The 26,855-nt window shown below is 48.9% G+C and overlaps 1 protein-coding gene across 1 annotated transcript; it reads left to right on the top strand.

Annotated features, from left to right (window-relative positions):
- The first annotated feature begins 14,975 nt into the window (after positions 1 to 14,975).
- Positions 14,976 to 26,279, top strand: LRRN4 (leucine rich repeat neuronal 4). The gene is made up of 4 exons (XM_068524754.1): positions 14,976 to 15,858; positions 17,722 to 17,926; positions 23,343 to 23,480; positions 25,034 to 26,279. The coding sequence occupies exons 1-4, from the start codon at positions 14,976 to 14,978 to the stop codon at positions 26,277 to 26,279; spliced, it is 2,472 nt and encodes an 823-aa protein (XP_068380855.1).
- The last annotated feature ends 576 nt before the right edge of the window (positions 26,280 to 26,855 follow it).

Here is a 26,855-nt window from a genome sequence, read left to right as displayed (position 1 = left end):
ATTCTCAATAGTGAAAAACTGAAAGCATTTCCTCTAAGATCAGGAACGAGACAAGGATGTCCACTGTCACCACTATTATTCAACATAGTTTTGGAAGTCTTAGCCACAGCAATCAGAGAAGAAAAAGAAATAAAAGGAATACAAATTGGAAAAGAAGAAGTAAAACTGTCACTGTTTGCAGATGACATGATACTATACATAGAGAATCCTAAAAATGCCACCAGAAAACTACTAGAGCTAATCAATGAATTTGGTAAAGTTGAAGGATACCAAATTAATGCACAGAAATCTCTTGCAAAATTAATGTACAGAAATCTCTTGCATTCCTATACACTAATGATGAAAAATCTGAAAGAGAAATTATGGAAACACTCCCATTTATCACTGCAACAAAAAGAATAAAATACCTAGGAATAAACCTACCTAGGGAGACAAAAGACCTGTATGCAGAAAACTATAAGACACTGATGAAAGAAATTAAAGATGATGCCAACAGATGGAGAGATATACCATGTTCTTGGATTGGAAGAATCAATATTGTGAAAATGACTATACTACCCAAAGCAATCTACAGATTCCATGCGATCCCTATCAAATTACCAATGGCATTTTTTACAGAACTAGAACAAATCATCTTAAAATTTGTATGGAGACACAGAAGACCCTGAATAGCCAAAGCAGTCTTGAGGGAAAAAAACGGAGCTGGAGGAATCAGGCTCCCTGACTTCAGACTCTACTACAAAGCTACAGTAATCAAGACAATATGGTACTGGCACAAAAACAGAAACATAGATCAATGGAACAAGATAGAAAGCCCAGAGATAAACCCATGCACTTATGGTCAACTAATCTATGGCAAAGGAGGCAAGGATATACAGTGGAGAAAAGACAGTCTCTTCAATAAGTGGTGCTGGGAAAACTGGACAGCTACATGTAAAAGAATGAAATTAGAATACTCCCTAACACCATACACAAAAATAAACTCAGAATGGATTCGAGACCTAAATGTAAGACCAGACACTATAAAACTCTTAGAGGAAAACATAGGAAGAACACTCTCTGACATAAATCACAGCAAGATCTTTTTTGACCCACCTCCTAGAGTAATGAAATAAAAACAAAAATAAACAAATGGGACCTAATGAAACTTCAAAGCTTTTGCACAGCAAAGGAAACCATAAACAAGACGAAAAGACAACCCTCAGAATGGGAGAAAATATTTGCAAACGAATCAACGGACAAAGGATTAATCTCCAAAATATATAAACAGCTCATTCAGCTCAATATTAAAGAAACAAACACCCCAATCCAAAAATGGGCAGAAGACCTAAATAGACATTTCTCCAAAGAAGACATACAGGCGGCCACGAAGCACATGAAAAGATGCTCAACATCACTAATTATTAGAGAAATGCAAATTAAAACTACAATGAGGTATCACCTCACACCAATTAGAATGGGCATCATCAGAAAATCTACAAACAACAAATGCTGGAGAGGGTGTGAAGAAAAGGGAACCCTCTTGCACTGTTGGTGGGAATGTAAATTGATACAGCCACTATGGAGAACAATATGGAGGTTCCTTAAAAAACTAAAAATAGAATTACCATATGATCCAGCAATCCCCCTACTGGGCATATACCCAGAGAAAACTGTAATTCAAAAAGACACATGCACCCTAATGTTCATTGCAGCACTATTTACAATAGCCAGGTCATGGAAGCAACCTAAATGCCCATCGACAGACGAATGGATAAAGAAGTTGTGGTACATATATACAATGGGATATTACTCAGCCATAAGAAGGAACGAAATTGAGTCATTTGTTGAGACGTGGATGGATCTAGAGACTGTCATACGGAGTGAAGTAAGTCAGAAAGAGAAAAACAAATATCGTATATTCACGCATGTATGTGGAACCTAGAAAAATGGTACAGATGAGCCGGTTTGTAGGGCAGAAGTTGAGACACAGATGTAGAGAAGAAACGTATGGACACCAAGGGCGGAAAACCATGGTGGGGTGGGGATGGTGGTGTGCTGAATTGGGCGATTGGGATTGACATGTATACACTGATGTGTATAAAATGGATGACTGATTAAAAAAAAAAAAAAGAAGAAGTAGTAAGAGAGTTCATTTTTATTTTCTTCCCAACTTCAGGGAAAATTGTTTAATATTATTTAATATAAACCAAAAATAATGATGCTCACTGCAGGCTTTTGGTAGATATATATACTTTATCAGATGGAGGGGGTTCCCTTTTTTTTAACATCTTTATTGGTGTATAATTGCTTTACAATGGTGTGTTAGTTTCTGCTGTATAACAAAGTGAATCAGCTATACATAAACATATATCCCCATATCCCCTCCCTCTTGAGTCTCCCTCCCCCCTCCCTATCCCACCCCTCTAGGTGGACACAAAGCACTGAGCTGATCTCAGGGTTTGCCTTCTATTCCTAGTTTGCTAAGACTTTTTATTTTAGTGTCTTGGATTGAAATAAATGTTTATTCTGCATTTACTAAGATGATCATATAGATTTTCTTCCTTATTCTGTAATTGTGCTAAAGTACATTGATTTTCAAAAGTTCATACCAACTTGAATTACTGGAATACACTTTGTGATGTCATATCCTTATTGTATTTGAGTGCTGGTGTTTTGTTGAGAATTTTTGTGTCAGTGTTCATGAGATAGCTTGATCTGTAATTTTTCTTGTATTAGCTTTGTCAGGTTTTGCTATAAAGGTTACACTGGTATCATTAATGAATTCAGAAGTGTTCTTTTTCTATTTTCTAGAAAAGCTTGTGTGATATTGGCATTATTTCTTCCATACGTGTCTGGAAGAATTGAAGCCACTTGGAACTGTGATTTTCTGTGTGAAGATATTCAGATTTTTCTGTTTCCTGTTGTGTCAATTTTGGTAAATTGTGTTTTTTAGTATATTTTTCCATTTTATCTAAATTGAATAAAGTTTCTCATAAGATGAAAAAAAAAGGATACCGGAGGGAAAGGAGGCATAGATAATAATCAGTGGACATAGACAATGAGTTTGTTTTGGGTGAGTCTGATATCTCTATCATTCCTGACATGATGTAATTCTATGAAGTATGTGTGGACTTTGGCAAAGGTGCATCCTCAGAACTCCCCTTTGGAAATTCTCAGCAAACCCTCATTCACCTTACTTGGGATATCCTGGCTGTAGATGAATCTTCATTACTTTCATGGGGGATTCAGTTTTTGGAAATATTTAAAACTAAATAAGGTGAGTTATGAGATTGTGATAATTTTTTTTTATAAATTTATTTTATTTATTTATTTTTGGCTGTGTTGGGTCTTTGTTGCTGCGCACAGGCTTTTTCTAGTTGCATTGAGCGGGGGCTGCTTTTTGTTCTGGTGTGCGGGTTTCTCACTGCGGTGGCTTCTCTTGTTGCAGAGCACGGGCTCTATGCCCGCGGGCTTCAGTAGTTGTGGCTCGCAAGCGTAGTTGCTCTGCAGCATGTGGGATCTTCCTGGACCAGGGCTCGAACCCGTGTCTCCTGCATTGGCAGGCAGATTCTTAACCACTGCGCCACCAGGGAAGCCCCTAGAACGAGATTGTGATAAAATATTTTGGTGAATGCTCTAATAAATAAAAGTAATCCTGTTGATTGTTTTGTGCACGAATCATAAACTCCTTCTAAAAGCAATTCCAGAACAAGAATTACAAATGTATTTTCAACACTAAAAGCATCATTTGCAAAAGGATACCACCTACCAAGTAACTCTGCTCAAGACCAACTCTTGCCAGAGAGTTTTTTTAATTACTCTCAGGAGTTGATGATCCAAATATCCTCTCAAGTAAAACAGGCAGGTATTTTCCATGTCCTCAGTACTCCTAAAAAAAAGAAATGATCTCAGAGTTCTAATCCTGGGTTCTTTCTCAGACTTACTTTATGAAGTTACTCTAGTTCCTCCAAGCAATAAAGCTGAAATAACAGCACATACCCCCCATCTAAAGGAGTGTGGTGAGCAAGAATTGGTCGTCAACTTCCTAGAATTTGGAGCATCTCTCATATGTTCCACAAATACTTGGCATAATTAACAATCACCAATAAACTGATTTTGTTGTTAATATACACTTGAGGATTAATAATCATGTACTTATGATCTATATTCTTTTCAACAATAACAGAAAGCCATCACTGTTAAACTCTGCTTTTCAAACAAATACCTAATGTTCCTACTCTCTAAAATTACTATGACGTACACCTTCTTTTCTTCTTAACCCTCCTCAACATCTACCCTCAGCAGATGATGTGTAACGTAATTGCCTGCACATTATTGGGCACAGTGAAATCATCAGAGGGGAACAGCCTCATCTTTTCACTCTGCATCCGTCCTCACAATGTCCTTCCCTCCTGCCCCAGGGAGAATAGTGCTCAGTCTCCAGCCTTTGAGTATTGTCCCCTTGTGACCTCCGAAGGACTTGTTGATTCCTGAGGTTTTCTCTTCTCTCTTCCACATCATTCACCTCTTCCCATCCCATGGTGCATTCCCATCCAGCCTGCAAACATGTTCTGTATCTGTAGGAGTTTAAAACATAGCTGCAAATTCTCTGACTGTCCTCCCATCAAGAGGTGGGGGCTATGTCCCCTCCCTTAAATCTGGGTGGGCTTCTGGCTGGATTGACCAATAGAGTACAGCAGAAGTGATATTCTGTGATGCCTAAACATCAGTCATAAAAGGCCATGTAGCTTCTTTTTTGTCACAGGACACTTGGAGCCCTGAAACCACCATGCTAGAGACGCCACAAGAAGGCACTCCAGTTGACAGTCCCAGTGGAGCCCAGCCTTCCAGCCATGCTCACCAAGGTGCCAGACCTACGAGTGAAGCCATCTTGAACCCTTAAAACCAGCCCGTTCAACAGCTGAATACTATCAGTGACTCCAGTTGATGCAACGTGGAGCAAAAGAATCATCCAGCCAAGCTATCACCAAATTCCTGGCCAACAGAAATCATGGAAAAGAATATAATGACTATTGCTTTAAGCCACTAAGTTTTAGGGTACTTGTTAGGCAGCCATAGATAACTACAACAATATTTCCAACCTTAAAAAGTTTTGAACTCCACCTTATCCCATTTTTCTGCTCCTTCTCACAGCAAAATTTCTTCAAAGAGTTAAGAAGGCTAATACTACCCCGTTTCTCACGTCCTTAACTCCTCCTTCTCTGGCATCTGTCCCTTCGCCCTACCCCAAACTCTGCTCTCATCCAGGTCATAAGTGTCCTCCCCTTATTCGCTCTCTCAAAGCCTGGTTGGCTGTGCCCTCCTCACCGAAACTCTCATGATACAGAACTTTCCTGAGTTTTCTTCCCCCTCCCTTGCTGCTCCTTCTCAGCCAGATAGGCTGACTCCTCCTCCTCGGCTCTACCTGCAAATGTTGGCCCAGCCCCCTCCTTTTCTCTCTCCACACTTTCCCTGGGAAGCCTCAACCAAGCTATTGGCTTTAAGCACCATCTATGTGGTGACGCCTCCCAAGTGTAGCTCTCCAGCTCTGACCTCCCCCCAGAATTCCACAGTCTAGTTATTTACTCAACATCTCCTCTGGAAGTCCAGCAAACATCTCAAATTTATTATGGCCTGAACAGAGCCTGTGATTTTCCTACCCTGAATCTGTTGCTCTCTGAGACTTCTCTTTCCCAGTAAATGGCATCTCAATCCATCCAGTCCACAGGCCCAAAAGCCTAGGGATCATCCTTCATACCTTCTTTTCTCTCCTCCCTCATGTATTAGTTTCCTGTGGCTGCTATAACAATTGCCACAACCTCAGTGACTTAAAACAACACATAATATTATTCAGCCATAAAAAGAAATGAAAACTTGATAGATGTTACAACTCAATGGACCTTGAAAACATTATGCTTAGTGAAATAAGCCAGACATAGAAGGGTAAACATTATATGACTCCACTTATAGGAAGTATCTAGAATAGACAAATATAGAGACAGAAAGTAGAACAGAGGTTACCAGGAGTTGGGGATAGGGGAGAAGGAGGGGTTAGTATTTAATGGGTTCAGCGTTTTTATTGCAGATGATGAAAGTCTTTAAAGCAAAGATAATGGTAATAGTTACACAACATTGTGAATGAGTTCCATACCACTGGCTTGAACACTTAATGAATGGTTAAAATGTTAAATATTATGTTATGTATATTTTACCACAATAAAAACAACAACAGTAGCATAGACATGTATTCTGTTAAGAGATCTTGAGGTGAGAATTCTGAAATCAGGTTCACTGGGCTAGAATCAAAGTGTCAGCTGGACCACGCTCCCTCCAGAGGGTTTAGGGGAGACTCCACTTCCTTGTCTTTTCCAGCCTCTAAAGCTGCATTCCTCACTCCAGCAGTGGAGCATCCTCCTTCAGTCTCCACTTTGCCTTCTTTTTCTCTGCTGTAAAATCTCCCTCTGCCTCCCTCTTCTAAAGATACTTGTGATTACATCCAGATAATCCACGATAATCTCCCCATCTCAAGATCATCACCTTAATCACACATGCAAAGTTCCTTTTGCTATATAAAGTAGCATCTACAGGTCCCAGGGATTAAGACATGGATATCTTTGGGGGCCATTATTTAGCCTACCATACCTCACTTTCAATCCATTGACAAATTCTGTGGATTCTACTTTCAAAACATATTTCAAATGTGTATACTTGTCTCATCTTTTATTGTCATCACTCTCAAGCCAATATCATCACCTCCCCCTTGGACACATTCAACAGCCTCCTAATGTAACTCCCTAGCTTTGCTCTTGCCTACAATAGACATAGAAAAATAATGACCTTTTAACACACCAAGCAGGCCATGCACAACTTACTTGCAAGATAGCGTCCCAAAAAAAAAAAAGATAGCATCCCTGCCTCCGCCTCCCCTCCCCCACATTCCTCTAGACACAGAGATCTGCTTTCTGTGGCTCAAACACAGCAGGCCCTTCCTTGCAGGCTCTTCCCTGCTGTTCCCTGGGACATTATTCCCATGGCTCTTGGCATGACAGCTCCATCCCACCCTTGGGTCTCAGTTCAAATGAAGCAACCCCTCTTGATGACCATCTCCACTCTCTTCCCCAATTCCTTTACATCATATCAGCCTGCTTATTTCCTTTATAACTCTTACTGCAATCTGTAAGTCAGATTGTGAATTATTCATGTGTTTGCACGTTGTCTGTATTCCCCGACAGAATGAAAGCTCCTGAAAGAAGAAACTAAATCTGCTCCAGCATTTAGAACACTGGTTAGTGCAGAGCAGAAGCTCAGCGTGTTGAATTAATTAATTAATTAATTAATTAATTAATTAATTAGTGAGTGAATGAATAAATGAACAAACGAACTTGACACCATAATCAAGGCCTGTATCAACCCAAATAGACAAGGATATGCTGCAGTAACAAGCAACCTAAAACTACAAGGTTTATTTCTCACACTATATATGCCTGTGTTCAGCCTCAGGGGAGTTCTGGTCTTCCTAGGGACCAGGCTGATGGAGCAGCCACCATCCCAAATAGTGCCAATTGCAAGAGGGGAAGAGAGATCCCTGAAGGGTCTCATACAGCAATTAAATGCATTGCCTGGAAGTGGCACACACCGTTTCCTGTTACAACTCATTGGCTGGAACAAAACATGGAAACATGGTCCCACTCAACCACAAAGGGCCAGGAGCACAGTCTCACCAAGTGGCCAGAGGGAAAGAATCTGAAATATGCAGCAAATAGCACAAATGACGACCACAGGGCCTTTTACAAAATGGCCCAAGAAACCTTCCCATTCTCTCTCCCTCCACTCCTCCTCCATGGCTCCTGCAATCCTCCTGCCATATTGAGCTGACCCTTCCCTCAACACACCATCACTTGTCAAAACTCCATTTCTTTGTGCATAACTGGAACCTCTGCCTGGGATGCTCTTCAGAGGTTACCACTATTCTAACCTTTGATTAGTTTTTCCAATTCTTGAACTTCATATAAATGGAACCATATGGTATGTACCCTCGTGCCTGGTTTCTGTTGCTAAACACAGCATCAGTGAGCGTAATCTGTGGTGTCCAGCATGTCATACTTCATTCTTTTTTGTGGCTGTGTCATGACTATACCACTGTATGACTATACCATGATTTATGTATCTATTTTCCTATTTATAGCATTTGGGTTGTTTTCAATTTGGGGCTTTTGAATAAAGCTGTTATAAACATTCTTTTGGTGGATATATGCACTCATTTCTCTTGAGAAGAAACCCAAGAGTGCAATTGCTGGGTCACTAGGTAGATGTATGCTTGGCATTCATGGATCGATACTACAAGTTTTCCAAAGTAGTTGTACCACCTGACACTCTCATCTGCAGAGTATAAGAGTTCTAGCTGCTCCACATCTTCCCCAAAACATGGCACTGTCAATCTTTTTCATTTTGACCATTCTGGTGGATGCATATTAGTATCTTGCTGTGGTTTAAATTTGCATTTCCATGGTGAGTATTGACATTGAGCACATGCTTGTATGCCTATTGGATGGCATGCATTCCTTCATCCCACAAAATGTTATCAAACGTCCACATTGCATGTGCATGTGGCTATAGCAATGGGAATAAATAACATCCAAGCTCCATGAAATTCCAAATCATTGCCTTTTTTGTGCAAATCAAACACTGTTGATTTTGGAAGAATTTTATTCAACATATTAAAAATCTAAATAAATATACAGGCAAACCCTGACTGTTCTTCTATGTAAAATCCCAAATTAGGAAATATAACTGATCAGAAACAGAAGGGGAGGACACAGTTAATAGACACTTATTCATTCAGCAAATATTTCTTAAGCACATACTGTATGCAGGTACGGCCAGACCCTGGAAACAGCAGTTCATGGGCTAGACACGCCCTGGGGCTAACAGAGCTCACAGTTCAGCCCTTTGTAACGCGACAGTGAACTCACACTGTGCGGGATTGTTTTCTGTCTTCTGCCCCTTCTAGACTGGGAACTGCTTGAGGACGGGGTCCCTCTTTTATATACTGAGAACCTGGGGCAGGTGCTGGCATGTTCTGAGGATACATGTGCTCAATTGCTAAGCCTGAACCAATTCATTTACTTAAAAATATGAGACAGATAGAAGTTTAAGGATACATTGTACCCAATAAAATATTAGCACTGTTAGGATGCGAACCCAGTATCCTGTCCCAGTTTAAGGAAATTTTCACTTGTACGCTGCCTCTGGGCTGTGGTAAATTCGAGAATGTAGTTTATAAGAACTGCCTATATGCTATCTTATCCCACTTCCTACAGCCACATGCAGAATAAAGTGGCAGAGTCTGACTTTTCAGTTTTAATCTTTTCCACTACAGATTTTAACAAGACCCCATATGGTATGTATTTTTTTTTTATTTCTAAGCATCCTACAGATCCTCATGCTAAAATTTTACTGCCACTGAGTGACACCTCAATAGAAAAATAAATGAGTCTCAACCCGTTACTATTTCATTCCCTCAAGGTCACTTCCTCACAGGCAGATCGGCCACATCAGTGGAGCCCACTCAGATGTCTTGGGCCCCACCTCTGCCCGGAGACTTGACAGCCTGGTACCATCTCCTCCCACAATCACCCTCCCATTCCTCCAGCTTATCTCTGGTGTCAGAGAAGAATGAGCCTTCAAGTTTGTACATTCCAACTCCAGCACTTGGGGGAAGAACCCTCAGCACAGTCATCTGGCATCTGGACGGCAGGGCAGGGGAGCTGGCTGCCCAGGCACCTGTCATCTAGGCCAGGCCCCCTCACCCAACCCAGGCTGCCAGAACTGTGAACAGAGCCAGACAGGACCCCCTTGGAAAGCACAAATTCTGGGTCTCTGGGGCAGCCTGTATTAGGGGTATTTATTTCTGGGGTTCTGGGGGTGGCCTCAGGACAGCAGGTGTCAGAACCCCTAGAAACTCTGCCCAGTCACCTGATGAGTCAGGTGTGTTTAGTCATGGGAAACCATGGGGAAAGGCCCACAGTGCCAATGCCAGGGCAGGTGAGACCTGGCTGACTGTGCAAATGAGCCCAGAGCCCAGAACAGAGCAGTGAGAATTAGGTCACCTTTCCTTCTCACTGGACTATTCGGACACAACTACGTGACCCCAGACAAGCCAATTTCCCTCAGTGGCGCTCAGTTCTCTCCCTCTAAAATGGACAAGGAGGGGTGGAATCAGACAAGTTCTAAAGTCACATCTAAGGCCAAGGACCCATGACTCTGATTTTGATCTAAATCCAGAAAAGAACTGTGGCCAGGTGTCTAATTACTGGCTCATTGTTTTTCTCCTGCAGGCTATCGGTTTACTAACACTCTAACCTTGTGATCTTCTTCCAAGAGACCTTCCCCCCAAAGATCCATGGGAGTACTGGGAAAATGGATTGGAGACTTCTTTGTGACTCAGTTCTCTCCTTCCATTCCTACCCCCACCCGCACCCACCATGCCCATCTCAACCCTTACCTGAGCCCTTCTCAAGGCTGGGATGCTGGCAGACCTCGGATGCAAATCTCAGGCACTTGCATTTAATGTTTGCTGTTTTGCGTCCTGCCCTATCCACTCCTGGGCACCTCGGAGGACATTCTAACTCACCATGTACTCTTTTCCCATCCATTTGTTGAGTGTTTCTCCCAAGTGCCAGACTCTACTCTGAGCACCTGGGCTGCCGAAAAGAACAATGTGGCCCGTTCTCAGGAAGTTGTCTTAAATTAGGGAGGAGCGCATCAGTCCGAGTGACAGCAGTTAACCCCAGGTCAGCTGGGAGAGAACACCAAGTGAGGACCTGCCTGGGAGAAACCTTGAAGGTGCTACAGCAGGTGCCGCCAGTGCCCACCCATCCCCCTAGCCCTCCTTAGAGTTCTCAGGGCAAACCAGACGTGCCAGGCAGTTAGAGCCACAGGAAGAACCCTTGAGCCAGCAAGCAGCAGAGACTAGGGGGTAAATACCCCACCACCTGGCCACATGATGAAATAATCCCAAGGCGGCTGGCCACAGCCTCCCAGAGGATCCCAGGGGGACTGAGTGACCTGCTCATTAACACACCTGCAGTGCCTGCCCTTCCCGGTCTCACTTCCTTACTCCCTCTCCATGCTTCTTAGGATGGTCTCTGGAATAAACTACATGGAGTCATGTCTTTACATCAGGGCTGACTTTTGAGGGAAGCCACAGTAAGTCTGGAAGAGTGAGCTGGATTGGAGAGTAAGGTGGTCGGGGGGAGGGCACCCAGACAGAGGAGCCGCTTGGGAACAGTGCTGGAGGGCGGGACGAGGCATGGCATTCGGCGTGGGGCAGCATGTGGAGGACACACTTGACCCCAGGACTCTGTTGTGGGACCTTAGCACCCTTGTCCAAAGGGGACAAACACTTCAGTCATCTTTTCCAGATGTGTCTGGAAGAGGAGAAGCGGCTGGAGAAGACAGCCAGGGCTTTCCTGAGAGGTGCCTGGTGGCCCTGCCCAGCCATCTGCCTCAGTCAGTCCTGGGTCCACAGGGAACCAGGAAGTCAGCTCTGTTTCTTTGGAGAATGAGCTGCTCAGCTATGAAAGGAAATATCCCAACTGTCCTGGCTTCTTGAGTGATTTGGATCTCTCTAAATATTTGGGAGAGTTTCTTTTGTGCTTACAGGGATATTACAGTGTCAAATGCTGAGGCCTGTGGAAGGCACTAGAAAGCAGTGGGTAAGCCAGACAGACTAACTGGTAGTGTGCTCCAGAGCCTAGTCAGCCGCTGGGGGCCTCAGTTTCCTTACCTGTAGCATGGGAAAAATCGTACCTGGTGAGCATTCAGTAAGATAATGCATATGGCATTAGGCTCTGAGTATAGTAAGTGCTCAGTTTTGAAAGGTGGGAGGATGTTGGTGACAAGCAGAGTGCACCCCTGGGGCAAGGCCCACCTGCCACCTGGGTGAGATCACAAAGCAAACGCCACCGTGCAGGATCTGCCAACAGACTCCCCGGCTCAAAGGCCCACCTGGGCAGCTCCCCGAGAGTGTGTCTGCTTGGGTTGGGTATGACCAGAGCAACAGAGCAGTCCAAGGGCCGAGCTCAGACGTCGGGTCTGCCTGTGCAGGCCAGGCCCTTGCTGACACTGGTGAGCCAGCCAGCAAGCAGCGGGGACAAGAAGCTGGCTCAGAGGGCCTGGGGCTCTGGCAATGACACCGGCCAGGTGATGACCTCAGCCAGGGCCTGTCCAGACCTCTTACCCCGCTAGTGTACAGAGGAGCACACTGACATCGCTCTCTGGGGTCCTCTTTATAGGCCTCCATGTTTTCTTGTTTTTGGCCACGCCGTGCAGCACGCAGTATCTTAGTTCCCCAACCAGGGATCGAACCTCTGCCCTCTGCATTGGGAGCGCCGAGTCCTAACCACTGGACCGCCAGGGAGGTCCCTTTGTAGGTCTCCATGGAGAGCCACTTCCTCCTCAGAGTCTCAGTTCAAATGGGCATGTTTCAGTGGGTTCGGCTCCCTCTCATCCGGGCACCCTTGCCTGAACACCCCAAACCTCTGCTGGCCTCAGGCTGTCAGTCACCTCCAGGGCAGTTCCAGCTGTTACGCTCTGAGAGAAGCTGAGGCTTCAGTTGACCTGCTGGGTGCTCTTCTGCCCGTGAACCAAGTGAAGGCAGAGGTAAGGGCCTTACCTGAGGCCACCCACTGACCCCCCACATTGGTCCTCTCACCTTCCCACCTTTCCCTGACTCCTGCCTCCCACTTGACCTCCCTGTGTTTATGGCACAGAATTTCTACCTCTGTGGCCTGCACCTCAGGCTCCCTGGTAGCAAATGCACTGCCCCAAACAGGGCTGCACAGAACAGGCCTCTCCCCACCCCCATGTGGGGCTGATGAAGGTATACTTCTGAGCAGCAAGGCCCCGGGCTAGCAATTAGGCTGAAAGGATATTTTTGAGGCTTTGGGTGGAGAAGGCCTCAAAAGAGATCCCCGGGGATTTGCAATTAACCAATTAAACATGCCAATTCCCAGAGGTCCTGGAGTTCCTCAGATAAGAACTGACAAGAGGAAGGATGAAGTTTTGGTCTCAGAGGTCTGTGTAAACAATGCTGGGGATGATTAACCCCTGGCCTGGGGTGGGGGCGGGGGTGTGCAGATCAAAGGCCCTCAGATGAATGAACAGTCTTGGAATTCTGGGGGAGAAAGGCACCGACTGCTCTAAAAAATTTGCTCTAAGCAAAGCACATTTAGCATCCCCACGGTTTCAGGGAGACCTGGGGCTTTTGGTAACCAGGATTGATCACCCCAGCCACGGGGCAGGAATGATCTTTCTGCATTTCTGCCCTCTTTATTGATTCCCACCCCTGATGAGAGACAAACATCCATGCTGTCACTGAACTGAGTCCCAGAGAAACCAAACCCATCCTTCTTGGGGACTCCTGGATCCGGTCCATGCCTGCCCCCGCTCTCACATTCCTCTGAGGACCCCCCACTCCTGCCGCTTTTTCCTTCCTATAGACTGGAATACCTTCCTTTTTTGGGGAAGGGGGCTTCCTCCTCATACCAGCTCACCATTCAGCCTCCAACCATCCCAGGAAATGGGAACCACCTGGCAGGAGGATCGGATTCCTGGGAAGTGACAGGGCTGCCTCTGCCCCACTGCCCCCATTATCCCTCAGTGCTCACCCTGTCCCGGAAGAGTGGACTCCCTCCATCGCTCAGGCCCGGGAAAGGCGGCTGGCTGGCTGGCTTGCTGGCTGGCGAAAGGCCAGGTGAAGATGGGGGAGGGCTGGGGGGAGGTGCCATGCCCCGAAAGGGGCAGGGGCAGGCCCAGGAGACAGGCAGTGAGAGTACTGGCTGAAGACCACAATATCTCGGTAGGGAAGGAGGGGCTGCAGGGGCTGGGGTATCTGAGGATCCCTGGGTGGGTGGGGCCAGGGCCAGGGGCATCTGGGAAACAGACCTCCTTCTGAAATTCAAAGTTGAGCTGCTAAGCTACTGGCTCCTGGAATCTGTAAGACAAAACTGAAGACTGTAGACGGGCATCCAAGACTGCCACACTCTGAAAGGACAGCTTCCAGGTGAGTGTGACATATTGCTGGACACATGGACTCCTAGCCTCAGTTTCCAGGATCTTTCTCACTGCCTTGACACCCCAACTAGCAAGAGGGAGGCCCTTCCCCTGGAGCCAGGGTGGTTGCTCAGGAACTTGGCAGTCAGCAGAGAGAGCTGGAGCAGGACTACACACCTGCAAAAATGAGGGGATGTCAAGCAGTGACCTCAAGGTCAGGACCTAGTTGGAAGTAGCTCTGCGGCATCCACAGCAGCCCATGGCTGCCTGATCTATCCCTACCTGATCTCCCAGCTGCCCTGTGCAATCCTGGGTACTCCAGAAACTCCACATCTAGCAGCCCTCAGCTATCCCTTCTGGGCAGGGCTGACCTCAGGAGCCCTAGCTTTTGTTGGGACCAACATGGGATGAGGAAATGCTTGACTCCAGGTTCCCAAGCCCCACAGTGGTCTGTGGGCTCCTTTCTTCCCTGAAGGCAACCCTGAGTGCCCTCCCAAGAAAGAGATCCCAGAATTTAAAGTGTGACTTGCAAACTAGGTTACAGGCAAACTGGACTCACCTGTGGCTCCGCAGTTCTAAGGGGAAAAATTGGGGCAACTGAGTGTCGTTGGAACTAATAAAGTCTTCCTTAAGTCTCATGTTTATTATACCCCAGCAGAGCTTCCTCCCGACTGAGGCCATCCACTGGCGTGTTACTAATATACGTTTATGCAGCAGCGTCTGCACACCTGGGGAGAATTTGCGAAGAGAAAGGCCATGTTCCCTTCCCCCCAGAAACTCATGGGATGGGGACAAGCAAAGGGAGAAGGTTACTGGAAAGTTGAGGGACAGATAAGGGAGGCCTTCCTCAAGAGGTCACCTGTGGGTGGAAACCCTCGAGTGAATTAGAGGGAAAGGCAAAGCTAGGGGAAGGAAGGGCAGGAGGTGCCGCGGGGTACATGCGGGAGATGATGGGGCAAAGCAGGCAGAGGCCACGTCACCGCACATCTGGTGACGCGGGGGAACAGCCCTCGCCCTTCAGGGAACATCCAGGGCTGGGCTCTTCCTGGGGAAGAGGCGGCGGGGGGTGGCGGCGGCGCATTTGCCCCTTCGTTCGGCGTTTCCGATGCATTTTATGGGTTGGTCCGCTGTTCTGTCTCCAGCCAAGCGCCATGTGGTGGACTCCGTTGCTGCTGCTGCTGCTGCTGCTGCTGCTGTCGACGGCGCCGCGCCCGAGCCGGGCGGGGCCTCTCCAGAAGGCCCCAGTTTTCCAGCTCACTCACCAGGGCCCCTGGGGGAGCGGGGTCGGCAACGCCACGGTCTCGCCCTGCGAAGGGCTCCCCGCCGCGGGAGTCACGACCCTGACCCTCGCGAACCGCGGCCTAGAGCGCCTGCCGGGCTGCCTGCCGCGCGCGCTGCTTAGTCTCGACGGCAGCCACAACCTGCTGCGCGCCCTGAGCGCGCCCGAGCTCGGTCACCTGCCGCGGCTGCAGGTGCTGACGCTGCGCCACAACCGCGTCGCCGCGCTGCGCTGGGGCCCCGGCGCGCCCGCGGGACTGCACACGCTCGACCTCAGCTACAACCTGCTGGAAGCCCTGCCGCCGTGCTCCGGGCCCGTGCTGCCCGGCCTCCGAACGCTGGCGCTGGCCGGGAACCCGCTGCGGGCGCTGCAGACCGGAGCCTTCGCCTGCTTCCCCGCGCTGCGCCTGCTCAACCTGTCCTGCACCGCGCTGGGCCGCGGCGACCACGCTGGCATCGCCGACGCTGCCTTCACGGGGGCTGGTGGCGCGCCCCTGGCTGCGCTCGAGGTCCTGGATCTCAGCGGCACGTTCCTCCGGCGCGGTGAGTGCGGGCGCCGGGTGTCGAGCCCGAGTGGCCGGCGATCTGGGGAGAAAGGGCTGTGAACTTCCTCGAGGGGCGCTGCCCCGGGCGCCTGCTCACAAGACCACTCAAAAAGACCCGCCCCGAGATTCCCCGAGCCGAGGGCACCCTGTTCGAAGCGCCGCACCAGGCTTCACTCCTTGAGTCCCAAGAGGTGGGGACTATTATCTCCGTTCTGCATGTGAGGGAACCAGGGCACAGAGAAAGGGGAATGGCTGGCCCGCGGCCTCCCAGGTCATTAGCGGTGCCTCCACATCCGAACCCAAGCGTTCTGGGTCCAGAGCCCACACTTTTAGCCTCTCTGTTCTGCTCGCCAGCAGAGCTGGTCAATGCTTGTAAAATGGGGAGTGGATGCAGCGCTTTGGGGCTGATGAATGGACGAACTTGGTACCAAACATTTAGTTAACGTGAAGTACCTGATGCTCAGAGGATGCATTCATTGATTTCTATTCAGTTGGCTAAAACTCTTTCTGTGAATGTTGAATCCTTCAATAAGACACAGGCGGCAGGTGAGAATACCTGTTTTCCTGCACTTGGCATGTTCTGACTCTGATTCACAAGGTTGGTTTTATTTTTAAAAAACACTTCTCGTCTACACAGTAAGTCCCCTACATACGAAGGAGTTCTGTTCCTAGAACGTGCTCGTAAGTCCAATTTGTTGGTAAGCCCAACAAAGTCAGCCCAGGTACCCAACTAACACAATCAGCTATATAGTACTGTACTGTGATAGGTTTATAATACTTTTCACACAAATAATACATAAAAACAAACACAAAAAATAAAGAAAACATTTTTTAATCTTACAGTACACTACCTTGAAAAGTACAGTAGTACAGTACAATAGCTGGCATGCAGGGGCTGGCATCGAGTGAACAGGCAAGAAGAGTTACTGACTGGAGGAGGGAGAGGAGGTGGGAGATGGTAGAGCTGAAGGATCGTCAGCAATAGGAGACAGAGGGCAAGCTGCAATTTCATTCATGCCTGACGTTGATGGCACAGGTTCTGGTTCCTTGCTGCATTCAATTCTATCTACCCTCTTAAAAAAAAAATCCAGTGATGTCTGGGTATTAGCTCTTTTTTTCTTATCATAGATGACATGGTAGCACTGGATTGCATTCTGAACAGCTGCTGCAACCTTCATGTACTGTTCTACATTCCAGTCCTGTGCCTCAAAAACTAACAGTGCCTCCTCAAATAGAACTAACTTACATGATTGGACATGCGAATGCATGTTCGCATCTTTGAAAGTTCACAACTTGAATGTTCGTATGTAGGGGACTTACTGTAATCACCTGTTCCACCACCGACAAGAGAACAAAGAACAGGAAACAGGAGAAGGGGCACGTTCTCCATTTACTAGGAGAGCCACGAAATGAGGTTTCTGGGCCTCCTCCTGCCTCACTCCTCCTCTCCTCCTTCCTTACATTCCTCAAAGATTTCCCTTGCTTCTAGTAGCCATCAGAGTAAAGGCTGGGGTACTTCTGTGTGGGGTTTAACAAGAGGGTGGGGCAACAGTGGACTTGGAGACAGTGTCCTGGGGTCAAGCCCCACCCTGTCCCTTCCCCACTGTGTGGCCTTTCACCAGTCATTGTCCTCTGGGGCCTCAGCCACCTGGGGCTGGAAAAGGAAGAACTGGTCATCTCCGAGGGCCCTTCCAGCTGAAATGGCTCATGCTTCTGAGATTCCCAAAGCTGCCCACTGTACCCATGCTCTGCAATGACCTTCACCACTCACCTTGTCACTCTCATTGTTTCCTTGATCCCATGCCGGCCTCCTGGGTTTATGCCTTCCCAGGTAGTGGGCAGTTTCCCCTCTGTGTTTCAGTTCAGTCAGGATGGATCAGAGACCTGCCGAAGCTCACGTCCCTCTACCTAAGGAAGATGCCCAGGCTGAACGGCCTGGAGGGGGACATTTTCAAGGTGACCCCTGACCTGCAGCAGCTGGATTGTCAAGATTCGCCAGCACTTACCTCTGTCCATACACACATCTTTCAAGACACGCCTCTCCTACAGGTCCTTCATTTCCAGAAGTAAGTGTTCCTGAATCACGTGACTGATTTTTGCCCATTACACTAAGTTGAATAGGCATAACTATTTTATAGGATAAACCAGACCTTACTTTTCCTTCCACTGCTCCTTCAAGGCCTCGCTGGGGTCTTGTTCCTCCTCATCCTTCGGGTGATATGGTGGGCACATCCTAGAGAGTCCATCCAGCCTAAAAACCAAGCAAATCAGTCTTGTCCAGAATAATGTTAAAACTTCAAACTCTCATGCATGTTAACTTTCCTTTAAGCCCAGGATGAGAAACTTGCAGTGGGAAGAGGAGTTGAGGGCATCAGGGTCTTCTCTATTTCTCCATCCACCTGCTTCCCCATGTGTTTATGCAAGTCAGCAGCCCCTTCCAGGGCTTGAGCAGGTCCTACTTGCATTGGGACCTGGGGATGGTGCCGTCTGGCCCAGTGGATGTCCCAAGTGTCACTATATCCACCCTCCTTCCCAAGAGCAACTACTGTTCTGACTTCTAGCAGGAAGGGCAACATCCCTTTGAAGATGATCCCAGGCCACCTCCTTTCCTGTGGGCCCACAACTGGGCCCTGGGAAGCAAGCACTGTTGCCCCACCATCACTCTCAATGTAGCCACTTCTCTTTTTTCTCTGCTAGCTCCAGAGTACTCACTTTGGGGCTTATCACAAGGGAAAAGGACACAGAACATGCAGAGCACTTAGCTCAGTGCCTGGCACATTGTGTGTGCTCTATAACATTAGTTAAGATCATCATGGTGGTTGTGATGAAGGTGATATAATGATGACAGTGATGGTGGTAATGGTAACTCTGATGATGGTGATGATGGTGAACTGGTGATAGGATGGTAATGGTGATGACGATGGTAGCAGTGGTGATGATGTGGATGAGAGTGATATCATCTCTGGCTCAGACTCCTCTTTTGAGCTTCAGACTAATGCAGCATTATTTAAGGTTATCAGATATGGAACCAAACTGCCTGGGCTCAATCCTGACTCCACCCACCACTATGTGAGTTGGGGCAAGTTACCTAATGCTTCTGTGGCTCAGTTTCCTCATCTGTGAAATGGGGATAATGATCAAATCCTCCCCCATTGCATTGTTGTGAGAGGAAATGTTTTGATATGTGCCTAGAACAGTGCCTGGCACAGAACAGGAGGTTTGTATTATTACTACTGGACATCTCCACTGGATGTCTCATAGGTCTTTCAGGATCTAGCACACAGCTAGATACACGAGCCTGGAAATCATGGAAGGCCTGGGCTGGAGATCCCTAACTGAGGACCCTTAGCACAGAGATGGTGGAGGAGGCATCAGGTGATGACAGTGGATGCTGATGGGGATAGTGGTGAAGGCACCAGTAACAATGATGCTGTTGAGGGCGATGGTGGTGGTGATGATGACAGCATGGCCCTTGCTTTCAGGGAGTGCACAGTTCTGTAGGCAGCGGACATCTGCCAATTGTCATGATACGCTGGGATCAGTAGAGGTACACACCATGTACCGTGCTATAAGGCAAGTGGGGTTAACGATCAGCTCCAGCAGACTGGAAGAAGAACATAATTGATCCATACCTTCAACGGTGAGTCCAAACTCACCAGGTGGAAAAAGGCAACCTAGACCCCAAGAAAAGCAGGCATACCTGGGTCAGAAGTGGTGGCTGCTTCCTCTCATCCCTACGCTTCTCAGTTTGCTGCAATCTGACCACCCACTTCAGCTTCATGATTGAACGGGACCAGTGGCATTTCAGCTGCTACGTCCAGTGGACACTTCTCTATCCATTGAGCCCCTTGTTGAGTCTTTCCTCCCTCTTGACACTCTCTCCTTGTCCTCAGGATGTTGCCCTGGTGCTTCTCCATCCTTTCTGGATAGGCCTTCTTAAGGTCATTGGCTATTTCCACTTCTTATAACTTTTTTGCATGTCATTTCTCACCCTACATGCTTCCTCTAGCATTGTCCCCACCCCCTTGTCTGATGCCATAGGATTTGGCAAAATGTGGGGTGTTGGTGACATTCATTCTCAGTGCCAGATGGGAGTGGGTTGAAGAGTCAGTGCAGGTGTAGACGGATCTTAAGGTTGGCTCCCCGGTTACCAGGTCCAGCCTGGTCTCCATTCCCAATAGCTCCTGTGCCAGCCCTTCCTACCCGCCCTGCAGGGCAGCTTGAGGTCAAGTTCTCAACATTCCCTACCCCAATAACCAAGAGCCTTCTAATCAGTGACTCCACCTTCAGGGGCCCACATGTTAGTGCAGGAAGTCTCAAACGTTTCTGTGCCATGGACTCCTGTGGCAGTCTGTGAAGCCTATGGGCCTTTCTCAGAAGAATGTTCTGATATACATAAAGTAGGGTACGTACGTAGGATTCCAAAGAAACCAATTATAGTTAACAAAATATTTTTAAATGTGTGTTTTAGGAATATATGTGTGTGGGGTGTGCTTCTTTATTTAACACCGTAAATAACAAAATCCAGCAGCAGGTCCAATAACTTCCATAATTTTGATGATTATAAATGACAGAAAACTACTGAAAAGTGATATGGAAATATCTGTGATTTGTCGGTGATTCACCTGTGGTTTGCTGCCTTCTTTTGCCACTGTAGCAAATGGTTAATTTCAGTTAGAGGTTTGTGAAAGTAAAGAAGTAATATTCTCCATCCAAGTTCACAGACCCTGTCTCCAAGGACTTCAGGTTAAGAACCCTTGTAACCCAGTCACCATATTCAGCCAAGAGATCTGTCTAAATTGTAATCTGATTGAGTCTTAAGCCAAATGAAAACCTTTCCATGCTTTCCGTGGCTGGAGGGAAAGGTTTAACTCTCTGGCTGGCTCAGCCCAGGCCCCCACTGTACCCCGCTGTGCTCCAGCTGGGGGAGGAGCCACTCCCAGAAGTCTGGCAGCTCTCAAGCCTCTGAAGCTCATTAAATGCCCTCTCCCCTGCTGGACCCTCTTCCCTTCTTCTTAGCCTACCTTGCTTCTGGCTCTCCTTAGCTCACCCACAGCCTCCCCTGGGAGGCTGTCTGTGATAGATGCTGGTGGACGTGTGCATGCCCTGGCACAGCCAGCACCCTCTGAAGAGGGGATGGCACCCTCCTGGCTGCTCTGCCAACCCGGCATGCCCAACGCCATCCACAGTCCTCTCCGACAACGCTACATGCAGGAGGGAAACGCCTTTGGCAATATTTCAGCAAAAAAAAAGAGAAAAGGGATTGTTTAGAGGGCGAGGGGAAACTTCTTCCACACTAGGGCTTTGTCAGTTCAGATGCAGAGAACACCTAGGTGCCATCATGCGTCAGGACATGATGCAGGCTCTCCCTCAGCATGTGGATGGCAAATGCAGCTTGTCTTTATCATGTGCAGATTGCACTGGATGGCAGAAAGGGCTGTCAGATAAGGAAAAGACTCCTTTTCCTTATTTATAAAATGAGTGACATATTGGGAATTCCCTGGCGGTCCAGTGGTTAGGAGTTGGCGCTCTCACTGCCAGGACCCAGGTTCAATCCCTGGTCAGGGAACTAAGATCCCGCAAGCGCAGCCAAAAAAAAAAAGAGTGAAATATTATCTACCTCATGATCTGACATAATGATATCAATGAGATAATGTTACCTGAACCACTAAGCAATGTTACGTCCCCCAAAATATGGTAATCCTTTTCCTCTCCCCTTCAGGCAAAAAGAAAAATATTTCCTTTGAAAGATGAAGTGCTAAGTAAACTCCCATCCTAAGATTTCTACTCTATCTCTGTGAATCCTGCTAAAAGCGAGCATTTGCATATATATACACATAATGTGGGTACACCTTAAGTTTCAATATAAATGGCACACACATATATTCAGTGCTCCACAGGGGACAACTGTCAGGTGCCCACTGGCCAGGAGTGTTAGAGCAGATCTGGGTGGTGGGTCCTTCCTTGCCCAGAACATCTGCATCTCCCCCAGAGCAGGAGAAGGTGGATGTTTCCCAGGCAGATGGAGAAAAGCCAGCCTTTGATGGGAAGAGGCCTGTAGATAAAGTGTAACTCCTGTTGCTCATGATGCTCAGATTATAACTGAGAACATGTACAAGAGGCCAGGAGACTCCAGGAGTTGAGACAGTTGAGGCCAAACCCTCAGTGAGGCTCTGGGCAGAAAAAGCAGAAAACCAGGAGGGGGCCTGCCATTGCTAGGTGTGGTACATTGTTTGCAAAAATGGTCCTGGTAATTCCTCCCATCCCTGTAGACACACCCCTTTGCAATGTGACTTTGCAGCTCCTCCCATCAGGAAGTAGAGTCTGTTCTCCACCCCTTGAAGCTGGGCATGGCCATGTGACTTGTTTAGGCCAGAGGGACATTAGCAAAGGTGATATAAGCAGAGACTTGGAAGCAGATGAGCAAGCTGGGGCTCGCCTTCTCTTGCTGGTGGGGACTGGTCCAGCACCATGTGCGCAAGCCTCCTGGGTAATGAGAGACGCATGGAGAGAGGTCCCAGAAAACCCAGCTGAGGCTCCATATATGGGAGGCCATCCTAGATCTTTCGGGCCCAGCTGAGCTGGCCCAGACCATAAAAATCACTGAGTCAACCCACAGAATCATGAAAAAGAATAAATATTTATTATTTTAAGCTAAGTTAGCGAGAGCTAACTGATACACTTCAGTGAGGCATCTTCCAAAGGATTGGTGTTGAGTGCCATCAGCTGCAGTTCAACTGCAATAGTATACGTTCAAGAGTGTTCTCACTAATTAAGAATTTCTGCCATTTCTTGTGACTGGTCTATAATAACAATATCTTATTTTTTAAAAAATATCTTTTATTTTATTATTTATTTTGACTGTGTTGGGTCTTTGTTGCTGTGGGTGGGCTTTCTCTAGTTACGGCGAGCTGGGGCTGTTCTTCCTTGCAGTGCGTGGGCTTCTCATTGTGGTGGCTTCTCTTGTTGTGGAGCACGGGCTCTAGGCACGCGGGCTTCAGTAGTTGTGGCACATGGGCTCAGTAGTTGTGACTCCCGGGCTCTAGAGCGCAGGCTCAGTAGTTGTGGTGCACGGGCTTAGTTGCTCTGCGGCATGTGGGATCTTCCTGGACCAGGGCTCGAACCCGTGTCCCCTGCATTGGCAGGCGGATTCTTAACCACTGCGCCACCAGGGAAGTCCAACAATATCTTACTTTTGTGTAGAGATTTATATTTATAAACACTTTCATCATCACAGACTCTTTTTGATATAACCAGCAGGGAGGATTGTCTCCATTTGTTTTGAGGGGTGATACTGACGGGGTTAGGTTTGTATCCTTACAGATGAGAAAAAAAAAAAATCCAAGGTTATTAAGAGTTTGCTCAAAGCAATATCATCTAGCACCTAACAGAATGGATTTCCCATGACACCACCATGGCTCTCTGGGTATAGTTTTGACCTGATTGTAAAAGACTGACTTAATAGATTTTTGTGCATTCCAGCTGCAACTTGAGTTCCTTCCCTCCTTGGAACCTGCATTCCTCCCAGGTCCTGTCCATCAACCTCTTTGGCAACCCTCTCACTTGCAGCTGTGAGTTGTCCTGGCTCCTCATGGATGCAAAGAGGATTGTCCTAAGCAGGTAACACATTTACAAAGCAGATGACTGAGGCGTGAGGGCCTGCCCTCCAGAGCTGAAGTTCTCACAGCTCATATCTTGCTCATGTAACCATGCTGGACAGGTTGGCAGTGTTGGGTGGGGCGGCCGTTCCTCATATAGTCACACTCAAGAACCCAGGACATAGAGGCTCTAGTTCCCTCCCAGCCAGCCAGAGGGGCAGAGAGCATGGAGGACCCCTGACTCAGGAGGTTTTAATGGGCCAGGCCAGGAGGTGGAGCTCACCACCGTCACTCACATCCCATTGGCCAGGAGGTGGAGCTCACCACCGTCACTCACATCCCATTGGCCAGATGTCACTTAGCAGGCCACGCCTACTACAAGGGAGGCTGGGAAATGTAATCTAGCTGTGTGCCCGCTAGGGAAAGAAAGTGGGCGAAGTAAATAGCTAGCTTGTCTCTGCTAAAGCGGAGTTATCATTGCTCATTTTACAAACGAGCGAATTGGGGCCCAAGGAAGAGAGGTACTTGCTTAGCTTCACGTAGCCGCTGGGTGGAGGAGGCAGGATCTATACCGTCTTCCAAAAATGTGCTCTTAACCACTGGGCCCCACTGAGTCCCCAAAACGGAGCCTGGCCTATAAGTCCAGGGCCAGTGGGCTTATAGAGCTCTTGTGAGACAGGAGAAAAAGAATTCCTATGGAGACTTCGCATTGGCTGCTGGCTGGAAGAGTTGTTTTGCAGTGGGGAGCCATGCCCAGGCTGGCCACCAGGAGAGGATGCGGGCTGGGGACACCTCTGGTCTTGAGCACCCTCAAACCACCTCCACCAGCTAATCTGTTCTCCTTGCAGTTCACTTTGAGAGCCCTGTCCTGTGGGGTTCTTTTCTCACCTCTCACGCAAGCCTGGATATCAAGTGGGGCTCAGTCTGCCCCCCTGCCCCCTTCATGTTGCCTCTGGCACCCAGGCCCTTTGCAGTGAAGGGTCTTGCTCTGGTATAAATGAAAAGGTTGAGAGTACTTACTACTGTTGATTTTGGCTGTTACTTAACCTCTTTGTGCCTCTACCTCCTCATCTGTAAAATGGGGATAATAGTGCCTACCTCATGAGGTAGTGCAGACTAGATTGGTTTATACAGTAAAGTGTTAGCAATAGTCCCTAGCATGCAGCAAGCACTCAAAAAATGTTAGCTAGTATGAGTATTGTTACTAGTACTCACCACTAGGAAGCAGACAGGTGAGAATAAAATGGCAGACCACACTTAGAGCATCTGGACTGCCCTTCACCAGGCTCACCCTGGGTTTTGGCTCTGCGTTTAGTAGCCAGGCTATCTTGGGCAGTTAGTCCCTCTTTCTGAGTTCCCATTTTCTTCTCTGCACAATGGGAGTGATGAGGGGAGCCTCCTACACAGGTTGCCCTGATGGTCACTGGGGTGACCCATGTTGCATGTGTACCACGTGGTACCTGTCAGATGTGTCACAAGGCTTGGGAGAGGGATTATCTGCACTGAGGACTCAAAGCCCAGCACAGAAGCAGCCCTGATGCCAAATACCTTCTAACCAATTGGCCTCCCCTCTAGGGCAGCAGACACTGTGTGCACACCAGCAGCAGGATCCAGTGGCACCTTCTCAGCCCCTCTTTTGCTGTCCCAGCTGCCAAGTGTGTGCCATTCGGACCAAAACACCACCTTCCTTGATTCCAACCCACCCTCCTCAGTCTTCTCCACCCACACACCATCTACACAGGGTCCCTCCACCCTGCGGAGCACAGCCCCCTCTACCCAATCTGCGGGAGGCCGACAGAGTGTCACCAAGGTGCCCTCCCTCCCTGTGGATTCCCCCACACGAGCGGCGGGGCCGCGGTACAGCCTTGCCGAGGACGGGGCCGTTCCCTCCACTACTGTCTCTCCAGCAGGTTCCAGCAACTCTGGCAACCCACCTAGGGCTGCGAGCACAGCCGGGACAGAGCACCAAGAAGAACATGCTGCCCGGCTTGTCCTGGAACCTACTATCTCAGCTGCCTCCACCCCATGGGCCAGCAAACACCCGGGTCTCTCCCCTACCTCCCGGAACCCAGGGAGCACGCCTCAGCCCGCCCCGGGGACACGGGCCACCCCGCGGGCTCCCCACACGCCTCCTTCCGAGGGCGGGATTCCGGTCCTGCTGCTGGACGACTCCAGTGAGGAGGAGGAAGAGAGCGGGAAGGAGGAAGTGGGGGCGCCGGCCCGGGATGAGCCCTGCGATTACCACCCCTGCAGGCACCTCCAGACGCCGTGCGCAGAGCTGCAGCGGCGCTGGCGGTGCCGGTGCCCCGGCCTCAGCGGGGAAGACACCCTCCCGGACCCCCCCAAGCTGCAGGCGGTGGCCGAGACCACTGACACTTCGGCGCTAGTGCGCTGGTGCGCCCCCAACTCGGTGGTGCGCGCCTACCAGATTCGCTACGCGCCCGAGGGCCGGCCGGGGAACCAGTCGGTGGTGTGGGACGTCTGCGCCACCGCGCGCCAGCACGCCCTGCACGGGCTGTCGCCGGCCACCACCTATCGCGTGTGCGTCCTGGCGGCCAACGGCGCGGGCCTGAGCCGGCGCGGGGCGTGCGCCGCCTTCAGCACCGGGCGCAGCCCAGCGCTCGTCGCGGCCGGGCTGGGTGCCGCGGGCGGCCTGCTGCTCGTCAGCACCGCGCTGCTGGCCGCCGGCCTCTGCCGCCGGGGCCGGACGCCACGCTCCCCGAACCGCCGCACGCAGCTGCTGGCCTACCGCAACCCCGCCTTCGCCGCCGAACCCGCGCCGCCGGCCCCGGCCTCGCTCCCGCGGGCGCGCGATCGCTGAGCACCCGCCGCCTACGCGAGGAGAAGGCGGTACCCGGGTCCCGAACGGCCCGTCGGCCCCGAGCGTCTCTCCCTCGCGCGAGGCCCGGGCTCCTCGTGCACACGTGGCACTCCCCGCGCTGAGTTCCTCATCCCCGGGAACCTCTCTGCCTTCGCTTCCTGCTGCTTCTCTCTGTTCCCAGAAACGTGATGGTTCACGCTGCCGGGCATCCCTGTGTGTGGTTTTATTGGGGTTTTTCAGCAGTCAGTGCCCTTCAGCGTCCGGTAGAATAAATAGAATTGTGTGTGGAAGTAGGAAGAGAGAAAACAAATGGCGCAATGCGGCCGCTTTTCTCATATTGGAAACGACATCCTCAAGTCATTTCAGAGAAGTTCCTCATGGTCAAGCTCTGGCTAAGGGTCCTGTTATTCAAGGTAACGACTCCAGTGGATTCTCATCACCCCCTCCTCCCCACAGTGGAGTCTTAACCTGAGAACCGGTTATGTTCCCTCAGGCCTTGCAGGTTCATTAGTTCATTTCAGGGTACAGCAGCAAGTGTGCTTCTAGCTTTAAACTGCAGTCTTCCGGGAACATCTG

Source organism: Eschrichtius robustus, chromosome 16 (genome assembly GCF_028021215.1).
Source record: "Eschrichtius robustus isolate mEscRob2 chromosome 16, mEscRob2.pri, whole genome shotgun sequence".
Lineage (NCBI taxonomy): Eukaryota > Metazoa > Chordata > Mammalia > Artiodactyla > Eschrichtiidae > Eschrichtius > Eschrichtius robustus.
Note: the sequence above shows the minus strand (reverse complement) of the source record. Positions and strands in the feature narration are given on the sequence as shown.

What these genes read in the sequence shown, in the direction of transcription:
- LRRN4 (XM_068524754.1), top strand. Translation starts at nt 14,976, where the DNA reads ATGCGGGAGATGATGGGGCAAAGCAGGCAGAGGCCACGTCACCGCACA. An exon ending in CGGCACGTTCCTCCGGCGCG is followed by an intron (nt 15,859 to 17,721) that starts GTGAGTGCGGGC and finishes TCTGTGTTTCAG; the next exon opens with TTCAGTCAGGATGGATCAGA. An exon ending in CAGGTCCTTCATTTCCAGAA is followed by an intron (nt 17,927 to 23,342) that starts GTAAGTGTTCCT and finishes TGTGCATTCCAG; the next exon opens with CTGCAACTTGAGTTCCTTCC.